The following is a 15,492-nucleotide window of genomic DNA, read 5'->3' on the forward strand; positions in this document are numbered from 1 at the left end:
AATGAGCAGAGTGCACCTCCGTGTCAAGCCTACACCAAGAGGCCATTGAACCTATTGTCTGTGCCAATCAGGAGCTACTTGTTTCTAGACAGTTCCACTTTCCACTTCTACCCAACCAGACTATCTGGTCACTCCTCCATCTGAAGCTTTCCTCACTCAACTATAAACTTAATTATTTGTATTTTATCATGCTCCTGTCTTGCTGAGAATGCCCTTTGAATTTCAAAGCTGTCTTGTCAACTATTACTCTTGATCCTTGCCATTGAGCTTATGAGTTTTAATTTTTGACCAGCCTGTTGTGTAGGACATTGATTAAAATCATAGAGCACATCAAATGCACTGTCCATATTAATCCCAAATATTCAAGTTAGTCAGACATTAAACACACAAAATGCTGGAGGAACTCAGTGGATCAGGCAGCATCTATGGAGGGTAATAAACAGTTGACATTTTGGGCCAAGACTCTTCATTAGTCCTGATGAAGGGTCAACTCAAAACATCAACCATTTATTTCCCTCTATAGATGCTGCCTGATCCACTGAGTTCCTCTACCATCTTGAGTGTGTGTTGCTCCAGACTCCAGCATCTGCAGAATCTGTCTCAGACATAAACATGATCCCTGGCTTTATAAATAAAGATAGTTTAAACTTAACTCCCACTTCCTTGCCACAAAGTAGCTGGTAGTTTTTTGTTCATCACTTCCCTAGTTTAAATTAGTTGCATTACTGGCCCTAAATGGTTGGGCTCTGCAATTTGCTCATGCTACTTTCAAGGCTGTGCAATCTGATTTCAATTGGGCCTGGTAACTTATTTGTTTCTAAAGATGCTAAACCTTTAATTCTTTGCCAGGTTTTGCATTTTCCCCATTCCTTATGAAAGCAACTATTGTTCATTGTGAAACTTTCCCAAATCCTGTCTCCACTTGGGTATCTCTTTGGTTCTAATAGGCCTGCTCTTTGTTACCTTTTTGAATTTTTTTGGTCAATATTTTAAGGTCTTTATTTGACTGGATAAATTAATAGAGCTAGCAGAATAATTTGTAAATTGACCAAGGCTGGGACCTAAATATTGTCCTTTTGGAAGGATGAGCAGTGAAGCTGGGATAGCTCTATAGCTTTTTTTAAAATTAAAAACTGAATAGTGCAATGAGATGATTGAGGCTCAACTGAAGCTGCAGCACTGGTTTGAGTAGGGTGGGGAAGAAACACCAATGAAAAGCCACTGGTAATATTAGGTTAAAGCCCCATCTAATTTTCCACATTTAGCAATATTTGTTAGTAAAGTTCATCCATTCCTTGTGTTTGTAAAAACTACAGCTTTTGTATTACCCTTCATGCCAAGTCAAAGAACTATTTTTAAAGTCATAAAGCCACAATTTATCTTGCTTCCAAAAGCATTTATTTAATAGTTCATGTTAAGTGATAGCAGCAATGCAGTAGGCCAGCAACATTAGTGCAGAAGATTTTCAGTAGCTTTGTGCTATAAACCTATTTGCTATACGCTAAGGTTTATGGAAGTAGTCTTCAAAGCAAGTAAAGCAAGAACTTGCTCCTTTCACGCTTCTCTGTAAAACAATAGAGATGTTATTTACAATTTTTCTTAGCTTAAACTTTGACATTAAATATTTTATAATCACAGTTCAAACACTAAACAAACACTAGCTGATGTAGATATAGGATTAATGATTTTGTAGAGAAACCAGCTGCAGGCAAATGTTATTGCAACATGAGTGCTGATTATGAGATTTGGCAATGGGTAAACCCAATTATGCTAAGTACTTGGGAGGTGTAGAAAGCAACATATCCTTGGAGCCAATGGACAAATTACTCAATTAAAATATTTCAACACAAAGCATTTTTAAATCTAACGTGAAAGAAAATATAGTACGAGGAAAGTAAATGTGGTTAAGAAGGCATATGGTGCATTGTCCTTCATCAATCGTGGAAATGAATTTAGGAGCCGAGAGGTATTGTTGCAGCTATATAGGACCCTGGTCAGACCCCACTTGGAGTACTGTGCTCAGTTCTGGTCGCCTCACTACAGGCAGGATGTGGAAGCCATAGAAAGGGTGCAGAGGAGATTTACAAGGATGCTGCCTGGAATGCAGAGCATGCCTTATGAAAGCAGGTTAAGGGAACTCTGTCTTTTCTCCTTGGAGCGACAGAAGATGAGGGGGGACCTTATAGGAGGTAAAGATGATGAAAGGCATTGATCAGGTAGATAGTCAGAGGCTTTTCCCCAGGGCTGAAATGGTTGCCACAAGAGGACATAGGTTTAAAGTGCTGGGAAGTAGGTATAGAGGAGATGTCACGGGTAAGTTTTTTTTTACTCAGAGAGAGTGGTGAGTGCATGGAATGGGCTGCCAGCAAGGGTAGTGGAAGCGGATACGATGGGGTCTTTTAAGGTACATGGAGCTGAGATAAATAGAGGGCTATGGGTAAGCCTAGTAATTTCCAAGGTAGGGACATGTTCGGCACAGCTTTGTGGGCCGAAGCACCTGAATTGTGCTGTAGGTGTTTCTATGAAAGTAAATGGAGCCAGAGGGAAATTAAAAGTACATGCAACTTTGAGACTAGTCAAATTGGAGGTTAGGGAGTGTAAAACTTGATCTCATGTGACTAACAGAATTGATCTGAAGCTAAGCTGAAGGTTGGGACTCATTTCCATGCTGAACATATGGCGAGGAATAACTCCATCTCCTGCTTGGAGCCCTGGTTGTGAAGGATAGTTTTTAAGAATGGGAGCTATGGGAAAAGCTATCCAGTGATGGTCGAGCATCTCAGTATTAACTGTTGAGGGGAAAAAAGGATTAATTTTTTTTGATCCCAGGAAGAAGTAAATGTTGTCACTTGAGTGATTAACAGTGGTCCCTTTTAAGCAGCTGCAGAGGCTGCTAATATTCCTGTGGTAGTGCAGAAGTAGTAGGCAATGCCAATCTGTAAGGGAAGTGTTTTTATAGCCCTACAAGCATTTCAGAATCCCAATAAAAATGAATGTTGAAATATACAACTTTGTTTTGCTGAACCACATATTTGCCTGAAAATAAGTGTTGGGGAATTTAAAATAAAAATGCCCTGTTTGATGGGGTAGATATACTGTAGTTGGATTTTATTTAATGAAAGCCTTAATAGAGCCTGAAATAAAAGTTAAGCATTATCAGGTTTGGGTTATTTCAGTTATTCTGTGGTCCAGATGCTCAGTCACAGGGTACCCAGGCTTTTTACTAGCTCCAGATATTTGGAGTTTGAAAATATCAAGTTCTGCTTTTAAACAGCAAATCAGACTAATTTAAAATGGACATTATAAGATGGCAGAGCAAGCTCATGAGTATTACTACTTGTTCTATTTCTTGTGTCCTCACAGTGTGTACTTATGTAATTGTAGCAAAATATTCTAAAGTGCTTCACAGCAGTGCTATCAAACAGAACTTGAAAATAAGGAGATTACCTGAGTCTTATCAAAAAGGTCAGTTAAGAAGAAATAAAATAAAGAGAAGAATATTTAGGAATAGAATTAGAGCTGAGCATCTTGGAACCAGAAGAACAAAATAGCAATGATGGTGCAATTGCATTAGGGATGATAAAGCAAAATAGAAGAAGTGGATGTACTCTTGAGTTGTCAAGCCGGGAGAAATTATAGATGCGCTAGAACAAACCCTTGGAAGGATTTGAAAATGGTAAGTTTAAAATCAGGTATTAGCTTCCAGTTCAGCACTCTCTCTTTTCAAGGTCATAGAAGAACAGAACTCCTACATGCAGCAGTGTTGGAGTATATGGAGTGAAGGTGTGGGAATAGTTAGTTCTAGACTTAAGCATGAATGAGTGCATCAGTAGGTTTTTTTTTTAAAAAGTGAATTTGCTACTCACATGGTTTCCAGCTGGCGAGTTGGTAAGTCTTCTGATATCTTCCTCTCATTGTAGAGGTCCAATGCTTTCTGTGCCAGCATTTCTGAGAGCTCTGGATCATCCCAGTCAAATTTTCCTGGGACAGTGAAAGTCAATGGAGGCGAATCAAATATCTGGACAGTTACATTGATATCAGGATCGCTGGTCGTACTGTTGTTGCTTTCAGATCTTGACAGTATCTGGAGGATAAAAAACAATGCGCGTCTCTTCAGCTGTGTACAATTTGGTTGGACATACAGCCTCCTGACTAAGATGAGAACAGCCATGAAAGGTTGGTATCAAGCAATTCCTGTAGTAATCTTTAATTTAAAAAAAAATCAGCTGTTCCATAAAAGTTGAACTAGATTTGCAAAACCAGCAAGTCTGCTGCAGTGTTCCGTTTCCAAATTTAAAGGAGTAATCAACTTGCATCTTAGCCAAAATATTTCACAAAAATAAGCAAATCAAATGCTCCAATAAACATAAGGAGAAAACTTGAAGCAACCAAGGAGCTGATTAATAAGTTACTGTTTTGGCGAGGAAGAAGTTTTCAAGTATGCACAGCTGTAGTTGAAAACCTGAGCAGGAATGGATTTAACTGGTATGCATTGTGCATTCCAATTTTGTTTAAGATTTTGCTGTGATATCACCCACGAATAAAAATTGCAAAATAGATTGCATTTGTTAGAATTCAAAGATTCTTAAATCTATTCTGTTACTGCATAAATGTTATCCAAATTAATTCCAAGCATACAATCATATCAGCATGAAAAAGAAATTGAAATGTTGGACACCCCTTTCATGTGCAAATACCCATACTTACAGCTTTAACTCTGAAAAATCCATCTGGGCTTTTTGTATAATTTGCCAGTTTAGACACCCATCCAAACTGTTTGTTAAGAGTTTCCAACTCCTTTGTTTTATTTTCCATGTATTGTTGAAAATCTTCCATCAGGTTATCATATTTCTTTGCAAAGTTTTCCGCCATTGCGAGAGATTCTTCAAATGCCTTTCGTAAAGGCTTGTGATCTGCATCAAAACACTCTGGGGGGGGGGGGAGGGGGTGAAAGAGAAAATAAGTCAGAAATATCTGAAGTTATCATTAGTCTAATATTGTGCTTGTTATTAACTGATGGGTGATTATTCACAATTCTACTTTTTGTTAATGTCCAATTTGGAAAAAGCAGGGGATGAGTAGGATGTCTTCAGGATATGTTCGAAAGGAAAAAAAAAGTTTGTTGTATAACTGTAAGCAAATCTTGTCATGGATGGCATCTTGTCATCATACCAGCAACTTGTCAGATAAATTTTCTGGTTTCTAACATTGGCTACTTCAAACCTGGGTAAGTTAGCACTGCCCTCTACATGTTCATTGCATGTTTAATTAATGTAAACCATTATTTGCATAAAGCTAATATTATTACTTTTAGCTAGATTTGTCATTCTTTTAATCTATATCTATTAGCATAATACTCTGGTATCTTCTCCCTCTCATTTAATTGCATCTACATGATTTGCTTACTTAAAATTCTAGTTTTCTATCCTAGAGGTTCCAATATTAATCCTTTCCCACTGTGCTTGTACATAAATCTTATTTAACAGGAACTAATTTATGGTAGATTTATTTAAGTGTAGAATTTGATGTTATATCAAACTGTTTATGTAGGCATAGAGAATTTGCATTTGTAATTACAATATTTTTTCATTATTAATGTTTGTTACTTGAGGAATAAACATTGACCTGGACACTAACTTGTTCAAGTTGCCTCTTCCCATCTTGCCACAAGAGCAAGCTGGGAGATGGCTAGTGACTCAGATGCATAATAATCTCTGATAGTTTAACTCTACTCCAAGGAGCCTTGATGAGCATCCGTGCAAGGGGAGAGAAAACCCTGGCAAAATGTCTTCATATTATTGTCCATTTACAATAGTCTTGCTTTCATTTACTTACTGCTTTAACAGTGTAGTTTGCAGCACTTTAAAACAGACCTCATTCAACTATCTCCTATGATCAAATAAGATCTTAACCTTCCCAGAAAAAGGCCTCTTTTTTTTTTACAAAAGATTTGTGCACATCTTTTCTCAATGTCTGAATGTTTTGATTTACCCAAGGACATAAGTTCCTTGCATTTTTCACACTTGTTGGAAAGCTTCATGCAGCCAGATGAGTTCCGACGTATTTCATGGCAGATGAATCGATCCTTTCCATCTGGTGATTTTGTCACATTTTGCTCTTCTATTAAAAGAATTAAAACATTAAGGAGAATCATTGTGAGCCAATTCAGATTATCAATAGCTCAAAAAAAAACCTTTCTGCCCCGTGTTCACACTAGAATTTACACATCACAGACATCTCTCCCACCAAACTATTCTTTTTGTTCACTTCTACCTTGTATCCTTTGATTCCATGCATGCTATTCACGGCAAGCGCTTTGCGGTAGTGAGACAAGGATTTTAGTCACCAGTTAAAATAGTTTCTCCCAAGTTCTCCAGTGGATCTATTAGTGACTGTCTTATGTTATTGGCACTTTGTTCTGGTCTCATTCACAAGTGAAAACATTTTTATGCTTAACCTAAAACTCTTTTGCAATTTTGAGAACCTCCTAATTATTAAGTCATCTTTCTCTATTTCTGGAAAAGAACTTGACTATTGAGTCTTATTAGTACTTATCACTTCTTTCAGCCCCTCTATAATGCTCTTATGAAGTGGAGATCAATGGAGTGTGGTCTAAGCTTCTAGAACATCACTTATCTGCATTTCATTGTATCCCCCTTGAAATTAATCCCATCATTACTTGTAGTGATCCACAGATCACACTAATGATCTACCTAAATGCTATGTTTACTATTGTGCATTCCGTTTTCTTCTGAGCAAAGAGGGCAATACAGTGGCATGGCTGTGGACCTTCTGCCTCACAGCTCCAGTGACCTGGGTTCCATCCTCATTTCTGTTGCTGTCTGTGTGGAGTTTGCATGCTCTCCCTGTGGCCAAGTACATTATCCCCAGGTGCTTGGTTTCCTCCCACATCCCAAAGAAGCCTCAGTTGGTAGGATAATGGGTTCTGTAAATTGCCCCAAGGGTGTGGCTAAGTGGTAGAATCAGGAGAAGGTTTGTAGTCGATGGAAATATGGGGTGAATAAAATGGGATTAGTGTAGGATTTGTCTAAGTAGGTTGTGGCAGTTACCATGGGCCAAAGGGCTTAAATCTGTGCAGGAAAAAATCTTTGATTCTAAAATATTACCTTACACTTATAATTTAAGCACACTTTCCATTTCCATCTTCATTCTGCAGGTTCGTTGATGTTTTTCCTGTCTTAATCCACCACTTTATTAATTCTAATTAACTTAATGTGAGGGGTCAAACTGTATGTCATTTGCAGTAAGAAAGTGATCAATGCAAAAAATACCAAATAAAAGAAAACAAATAAAAATTCTCTTCTTCCCACCACTCCTCCTCCCCCCCCCCCCCCACCAGCTAAACACTCAGTGCCAGAGGTCCAAGGCTTTTTGGTTAATTATGGGTACAATTAATATTTCAGTAACTGAGCCCTGTTCTGACATAGAACCATAGAAACATAGAAACTTAGTCCCAAAGTGTGCAATGCATTTCAGGCATTTCCCAGACAAGTCAGTTTTCTGATGCTCACAAACCCAGCTCAATCCAGAAAATTTTCCTGTTTTCAAATCTTGTCTGACATGTTTATTTGACACAGCTACAATTTCTAATTCTGAATGCTCAGATTCAATTTTCTGTTAGTTGGCCAAAGATTGGCTGCAGGTAATTTTAAAGGTTGTTTAAATCTAGTAAACCAGTCCCAATGATTATTTCTTACCTCCCTCAGAAAACAGTTCTTTATTTAATTCAGGATCATGCATGATCTTATGGAATCTTTCAAACATCCTCTGAGTCATGTCGAAGAAAGAAGAAAGCATTCCATGACCATCAAAGATGCTGGGTCTAAAGTGGGGAAAGGAGTAATCTGGAAACAAGGAAAAACGCTTTGGGAAAAATCCAAAGCTGCCAAAGGGACTGTCAGTCAATCTATCCATTGCTTCAAAGGCCCTTGTGCTCTCTTTGAACAATTCATCCATGTCCTCATACTGTCTTTCAACATGTTCAAATTGTTCACCCAGTTCTTCATTCTTTTCAATCAGTGAGTCCATTTTTTCACCATTAACCCAAACAGAAACTGCTGGTGTTTCATTGAAGAATTTTTCCACCTGTTTAAAAGAAATTGAGTTCAAAGTTCAATGATCAGATTCTACAGAATATTTATAGTAGTCCTTTACTATTAATTCCCAACTTCTCATTCCAAATAAGTTTAAGTAATAAGTGAAAGCTTGAAGATATTTATGTTCACTTATTTTAGCACGGCAATTTTTATTTCCAATTAACCCACAGAGGAATTGCAACAATTCATGGAATCACAATGGTTACAGCACAAAAGCCATTAGACTCTCAACTGATTACACTCTGTGTCCTTGTGGTCAGAACTGCATTGTGCAGGAATGCTGATTTGCCTGTGAGGGCAATAATTGGTGGCCATCATTAGAAGTTCTGCTTAAACCTTTATTGAATGAAGTAATGTATGAATTATTGAGGATTTTCTCAGCCCCTTTCACCTCCTTGGTCTATTCAGCTGGTGGGGCAGCAGTAGTCCAGGGCTAGTCATGGAAATGAAAAAAATGCTGCAGAAGGTGGAAATCTAAAAGGTCAGAAAACACTGGAAATTGTCAGAACATGCAGCATCTGTAGAGATGGTGTAAACATTTTCTGTTGAAAGCAGGTGGTCGTGAGCCTGAAACAGTTCCTCTCAGGTGATGGTGCCTGACCTACTGAGCAGTTCCAGTGTTCGCTTTTACTGTTGGATGAAATAGTCGGGATTATTGTTTTGAGAGTACAATATGGTCAAGATGTTTTATGACTAATCTGGTTAGAGTTCTTCCAAACTGATCATTTGCCCCCAAACATTAGTGAATTACTTCTAAACTACTTCGGGGAGCACTGGGAGCCAACCAAGTGTTGTAGGACTGAAGTGTAAGCAAAACTCTATATAGATTGCAAACATTCTTTTATAAAGCAAGGTTGTTAATCAGTTGAGATTTTAACAATGACTTAATTTTTTTTGATGACCTCTTGTTAGGCTGGTATCATTACCATTTCCATCACCACAACCTAAACTAACATTCTACTAGCAGTTTAAGTGAGGGTGCCTCTGAAGTTGTGTAGAATGTTTTTACAACAGAGGCATTAAGTTATTCAGCCTTGGCAAATGATTACATGTGTTAGCTGAATAGGCACTTAATAAGAAAAATAGGTGGAGATTTGTTCAGGTCATCATTGAAGCCCAAGGTCAGCAGAACTGATGTATTTTCCAGTTCTGCACATGCCTACAACTTCTACATTTTTAAAATCTGAATCAGCTTAACTTTATGAAAATAAGATGGCGAATGAGTGCATGACTGGCTTTATTTGAGCATTCCTACAACTGTACCACAGTACTGCCAAGATTTAACAATGATACAGGCAAAAGGGTTAGTGCAAAAATGGGCTTTATTTTCTAATTGTACGATTAAATTTATCAAGCCATTTATGTACTCTCAATGGGAGAACTGTAACTAGTATTAGAGTGAATATTTACTTAGATTTTTTTAAAAATTAGGCACACTTCCAGGACATTAAGATGTAATCACAGGTAATAAGATAGTAAGTTAGTCATGTTCTGAAGATGACCGGAAAAATGTTGCAAGCTGTGAGCTCTCCATTTGTGTCTTATTTCCCTGTTTTATCTACAAATGCTCAGTTCTATTAGATCCTGGCCGATGCTGTTGATGCCCCAGGACAGGAAATTCTGGGGTCCCTGGACCTGCTCTGTTCCGGTGTAACTCTGAGATGTGGTGAAAGCCATCTGTCACTACATATAATGGTTCGATGTGCTCAGCAGATTTCATTGTTCATAAATTTTTATTCTGGTTTTCCTGCTTAACAAAAATTAAAATGCTGGATTTTTGCCTTAAGAATGTAAAGGCATCAGAATGATGAGGAAAACGTTAGAAGTGTCAGTCGCTTTCAAATTGCACAAAAGCTTCCATTTATCATAAGCATCTACAATATATAACAGCTCGTCAAAGGCCCCTTAATAAGATGGTGAAGAAGGCAGTCTTCAGCTACAAAATGATATTGATCAGCTGGTAAATTAGGCAGAGCAATGGTGGATGGAATTTAGTTCTGGTGAGTGTGAGGTGATGCATTTTGGGGGCCAAATAACGGTAGGACATATATACTATGAATGGCAGGGCCCTAGGGAATAATAAGAAACAAAAGGGAGCTTGATGTACAAGTCCAGAGATCCCTGAAGGTGACAGCACAGGTAGATAGGGTGGTGAAGAAGGTACAAGGATGCCTGCCTTCATTAACTGGGACATACAAGTGTAGGACGTTGTTAGTACAACTTTATAAATCACTGGTTAGGCCAGAGCTGGAATACTGTGTGTAATTCTAGTAGCAAAACTACAGAAAGGACCTAATTGCACTAAAGAGGGTGTAGAGGAGCTTTACAAAGATGTTGGCTGCGATGGAGTGTTTCAGTTATGAGGCTGGATAAGCTGAACTGGTTTTCTTTTGAGCAGGAGGAGGCTAAGGTAGTACCTGATGGAGGTATACAAAATTTATGAGGAGGCATATAGGGCACATAGTATGAAACTCCTCCCCTCGGCAGAGGTGTCCAAGACCAGAGGGCATAGATTACAGGTGAGGAGGAAGGGGTTTAGAAGAGATCAGAGGAAGCATTTTTCCACTCGGAGGCTTGTTGCAATCTGTAACACACTGCCTGAGAAAGTGGTAGAGGCAGGTACACTGACAACCTTCAAGAAATATCCGGGCAAGCACTTGAATTGGCAAGGCATAGTAGGCTGTGGACTAAATGCTGGTAAATGGGATAGGTTCTTTGGCGGTCAGCAATAACATGGTGGGCCGAAGGGTCTGTCTTTGTCGTCTAGGACTCTAATAGCATTATTAAAATTTTACTTACATTTTCTTGTTAAGCATCTTGGAACACTTGCTAAGTAACAGTGATTTTATAGGTTTGCTACATATTACTTACTTCTTTTTCAACGGTACCAAAGCCTCTCCTGCAAACTCTTGAGTAGAACTGTGTACATGTTTGCTTCAAGCATGGCTTGCACTCTTCCCACAGGGATTCTTTGGACTGACATTGCTCAGCTTCATTCAGCTTTTTCTGAGCATCTTTGGCAGCCAGAAGTGCTTCCTGTTTAAGTCAAAAGAAACACTCACTTGTGTTGCCACTGTACAGTTCATACAAGGTTAAACTCAAATACAATTATCCTATCTTTGTCCATGAAATGGATATTAGCAACGGCCCATAATACATGTTTGATAGTGCAGTTATTAAACACTTTCAGCTCAGTTTACTCAAGATATACTGGTTATGGATTCAAAGTGAAGGGAAATTTATGGTGCATTTCCAGAATACTGCTTTAACATCCACAAGCTACTTTTTCAGCTGGTACTTGGATTCAAAATAATAACTCATTCATATAGAGTCTGCATTACACTATGCTTTCATTCTTTAAACAGATCAGATTGAGGAGTTCTGGAGTAATTTTAATTGAGATCTTTGTAAACATGAAGGATGAGGGAATGTTTTCATTTCTGGTTTAATCTAAGCAAATGGGAGATGGGATAATAAATCCTATTGAACATTTGCTTCAGTACATCCTTTGGCTGGCAAATAACTGAATGGGCACAAGAACACATGAAACAGAAGCAGGAGTGGGCTATTTGGCCACTCGTCTATTCTGCCATTCAATACGATCATTGCTGATCCTTTACCCCAACATCACTTTCCTGCGTTAACGCAATTTCCCTCAATTCCCATAGTATCCAAAAACCTGTTGATACGTGCTTTGAATATACTTAGAGGTTGAGCTTCCATAACCTTATTGGGTAGAGTTCCAAGTGTCCATGTGAAGAATTTCCCTCCCATCTCAATTCTGAATAGGTGACCCCTTAATCTGAGATTATGACTCTCAATTTGAGACACCCGGCCTGGGCAACATCAGCTCGACTCTACCCTGTCAACCACATGCCTCTTTTTAAACTCTTTTCTCCATACCACCTCACCTCTGCAATGGGTGGCAGGTCAGGCATCAGATGGGTTGGAAAATGAGCTCAAGTTAAAATAAAATGCCATGTCTCAGAAGCCTTGTGTTTCAAACCTTTGCTGATGAACTTCTATCGCAACTAAGACAGAAGTCTTTTTCTACACTGATAATCTATTAAGAGTCATATTATCATTCCCACTCAGTGATCTGGATGACAGAAAGTATCTACCATCAGATTAAGCTTGAATTTGAAGCCAAGGCCAGGGTCAAGCAAGTGATCACCCAGCATCACATTTCTAACACCTCTCTCTAGTTACCACCTGAACTGGTTCAATTGCCCACTAAATACAACCTCACAATCACTGAAATAATTTAACAGTGACAACACCCCCCACTTTGCCACACATGACAGTAGAGTAGAAGGATTTAAAGGGCTAAGGCAATGAAACATTTAAAAGCTAAAGATTATATGAAATATCATCAACTGGGAGAGCAAATTATTTCCACAATCTTGGAGGCTGGAAATGAGTTTAGGGTATGGTTATGGTGCAATAATATGTTATTTCACAATACTGGAATTATAGGGATTAGGCAAAGGAATTAAGATGATTTGTTTGGAGTTTGAATCAGCAGATTACTTGTCATATTACATTAATTAAAGATTCAAACATGGTAATCCAGAGACTATGGACGCAGTTGACAAGACAGTTGATAAATGGATGAAAATTTTTTTTCCCCCCCTAGTATTCACCCCAGAAGCAAGATAAGATGATAAAAGAGCTTCTCCCAATACAATAAAAGTATAAAGTCTTTGGGAATAGTTTTACTCGAGTGTAGGGAAAGAAAGTTTTGATCAACCACCTATTATCCATATCCACTCTGTCAGACATTAGGCGCACCCAAAGTAAAAATTATCCCAGACAGCAATTGAAAAGAAATGTCCCGTGAAAGAAGAACACCAGCTTCAGTAATGGAAAACGTGGGGAGTCCATTTCAAGTCAAAAGTGACAGGAATGTTAAGAATGCTAATAGATTTAATGGTGTCATCTTTGCCCTTCATTGGATGGATGGTAATTTTTGGTTAGATTGCAAAGTCATAAAAATATAGGTAATCAAATTTAGGCCGAAAATGTCAGTGCTACTTGAAAGGCTCAAATAAAAAAGAATGTATGATGAAATCAGTAGCAAAGTAATGGATAAGTTTGAGTAAATTTGCCTTTTAACGTAGCCAGTAGCCCAATTTTCAAAACTTGAAGAGAGTGTCTTCTCATATTAGATCTAGTATTAGGTAATGAACCGGGTCAGGTGACAGATCTATCAGTGGGTGAGCATTTGGGGGACAGTGACCACTGCTCCCTAACCGTTGGTATTGTCATGGACAAGGATAGGAGCAAAGAGGACAGGAAGATATTTAATTGGGGAAGGGCAAATTATGAGGCTACAAGGCTAGAACTTGTGAGTGTAAACTGGGATGACATTTTTGAAGGGGAATGTACTATGGAGATGTGGGCAATTGTTCAGGGATCTCTTGCAGGATGTTAGGGATAAATTTGTCCCAGTGAGGCAGAGAAGGAATGGCAGGGTGAAGGAACCATGGGTGACAAGAGAGGTGGAACATCTAGTTAGGAGAAAGAAGGCAGCATACATAAGATGTAGGCAGCAAGGATCAGATAGGGCTCATGAGGAATATAGGGTAGCAAGGAAGGAACTTAAGAAGGGGCTGAGGAGAGCAAAAATCGACATGAAAAGGCCTTGGCGAGTAGGGTTAAGGAAAATCCCAAGGCATTTTTCACGTATGTGAAGAGCAGAAGGATGATGCGAGTAAAGGTAGGACCAATTAGAGACAAAGGTGGGAAGATGTGCCTGGAAGCTGTGGAAGTGGGTGAGGTCCTCAATGAACACTTCTCTTTAGTATTCACCAAGGAGAGGGGCCTTGACGCTGAGGACAATGTTGGTAAGGTTAATGTTCTAGAGTATGTTGATATCAAAAGAGAGGATGTGTTGGAGCTGTTAGAAAATATTAGGACAGATAAGTCCCTGGGGGCTGACAGAATATTCCCCAGGCTGCTCCGTGAGGCGAGGGAGGAGCTGCTGAACCATTGGCTGGGATCTTTGAGTCCTCGTTGTCCACGGGAATGGTACCGGAGGATTGAAGAATGGCAAATGTTGTCTGCTTATTCAAAAAAGGTAGTAGGGATAGTCCAGGGAATTATAGACCAGTGAGCTTTACGTCTGTGGTGGGCAAGCTGTTGGAAAGGATTTTTAGAGATAGGATCTATGGGCATTTAGGGAATCATGGTCTGATCAGGGACAGCCAGCATGGCTTTGTGAAGGACAGATCATGTCTCACAAGCCTGATAGGGTTCTTTGAGGAGGTGATCAGGCAGATTGATGAGGGTAGTACAGTAGATGTGGTCTACATGGATTTTAGTAAGGCATTTGACAAGGTTCCACATGGTAGACTTCTTCAGAAGGTCAGAGGGCATGGGATCCAGGGAAGCTTGGCCATGTGGATTCAGAATTAGCTTGCCTGTAGAAAGTAGAGGGTTGTGGTGGAGGGAGTGCATTCAGATTGCAGGGCTGTGACTAGCGTGTCCCACAAAGATCGGTTCTGGAACCTCTACTTTTCGTGATTTTTATTAATGACGTGGATGAGGGGGGTAGAAGGGTGGGTTGGCAAGTTTGCAGATCACACAAAGGTTGGTGGCGTTGTGGATAGTGTGGAGGACTGTCGAAGCTTACAGAGGGACATTGATAGGATGCAGAGCTGGGCTGACAAGTGGCAGATGGAATTCAATCTGGAGAAGTGTGAGGTGGTACACTTTAGAAGGACAAACTCCAAGGTGGAGTACGAAGTTAATGGCAGGATTCTGGGTAGTGTGGAGGAGCAGAGGGATCTGGGGGTTCATATCCACAGATCCCTGAAAGTTGCCTCACAGGTGGATAGGGTAGTTAAGAAAGCTTATGGGATGTTAACTTTCATAAGTTGTGGGATCGAGTTTAAGAGCCACGAGGTAATGATACAGCTCTACAAAACTCTGGTTAGACCACATTTAGTGTACTGTGTCCAGTTCTGGTTGCCTCATTATAGGAAGGATATGGAAGTGTTGGAAAGGGTGCAGAGGAGATTTACCAGGATGCTGCCTGGTTTAGAGAGTATGCACTATGAGGAGAGACTAAGGGAGCTAGGGCTTTACTCTTTGGAGAGAAGGAGGATGAGAGGAGACATGATAGAGGTGTACAAAAATATTAAGAGGAATAGATAGAGTAGACAGCTAGCGCCTCTTTCCCAGGGCACCAATGCTCAATACAAGAGGGCATAGCCTTAAATTAATGGGTGGGAAGTTTAAGGGAGATATCAGAGGAAGGTTTTTTTTTTTACTCGGAGAGTGGTTGGGGCATGGAATGCGCTGCCTGGGGTGGTGGTGGAGGCAGGTACATTGGTCAAATTCAAGAGATTGCTAGATAAGCACATGGAGGAAT

At 39.5% G+C, this 15,492-nt stretch overlaps 1 protein-coding gene across 2 annotated transcripts in view; it reads right to left on the reverse strand.

The window, feature by feature from the left end:
- Window positions 1-1,375: 1,375 nt before the first annotated feature.
- The window catches only part of clu (clusterin), a 28,751-nt gene continuing 14,634 nt past the window's right edge, over window positions 1,376-15,492 (reverse strand). For both annotated transcript variants that reach the window (XM_052024631.1, XM_052024629.1), the window contains exons 4-9: window positions 10,989-11,153; window positions 7,719-8,106; window positions 5,992-6,120; window positions 4,708-4,928; window positions 3,867-4,084; window positions 1,376-1,564 (exon numbers count right to left, since the gene is read on the reverse strand). In XM_052024631.1, coding sequence (XP_051880591.1) covers window positions 1,555-1,564; window positions 3,867-4,084; window positions 4,708-4,928; window positions 5,992-6,120; window positions 7,719-8,106; window positions 10,989-11,153 — 1,131 coding nt within the window. In that variant the 3' untranslated portion in view covers window positions 1,376-1,554. The remainder of the gene's footprint in view (window positions 1,565-3,866; window positions 4,085-4,707; window positions 4,929-5,991; window positions 6,121-7,718; window positions 8,107-10,988; window positions 11,154-15,492) is intronic.

Source organism: Pristis pectinata, chromosome 10, assembly GCF_009764475.1.
Source record: "Pristis pectinata isolate sPriPec2 chromosome 10, sPriPec2.1.pri, whole genome shotgun sequence".
NCBI classification, from domain to species: domain Eukaryota; kingdom Metazoa; phylum Chordata; class Chondrichthyes; order Rhinopristiformes; family Pristidae; genus Pristis; species Pristis pectinata.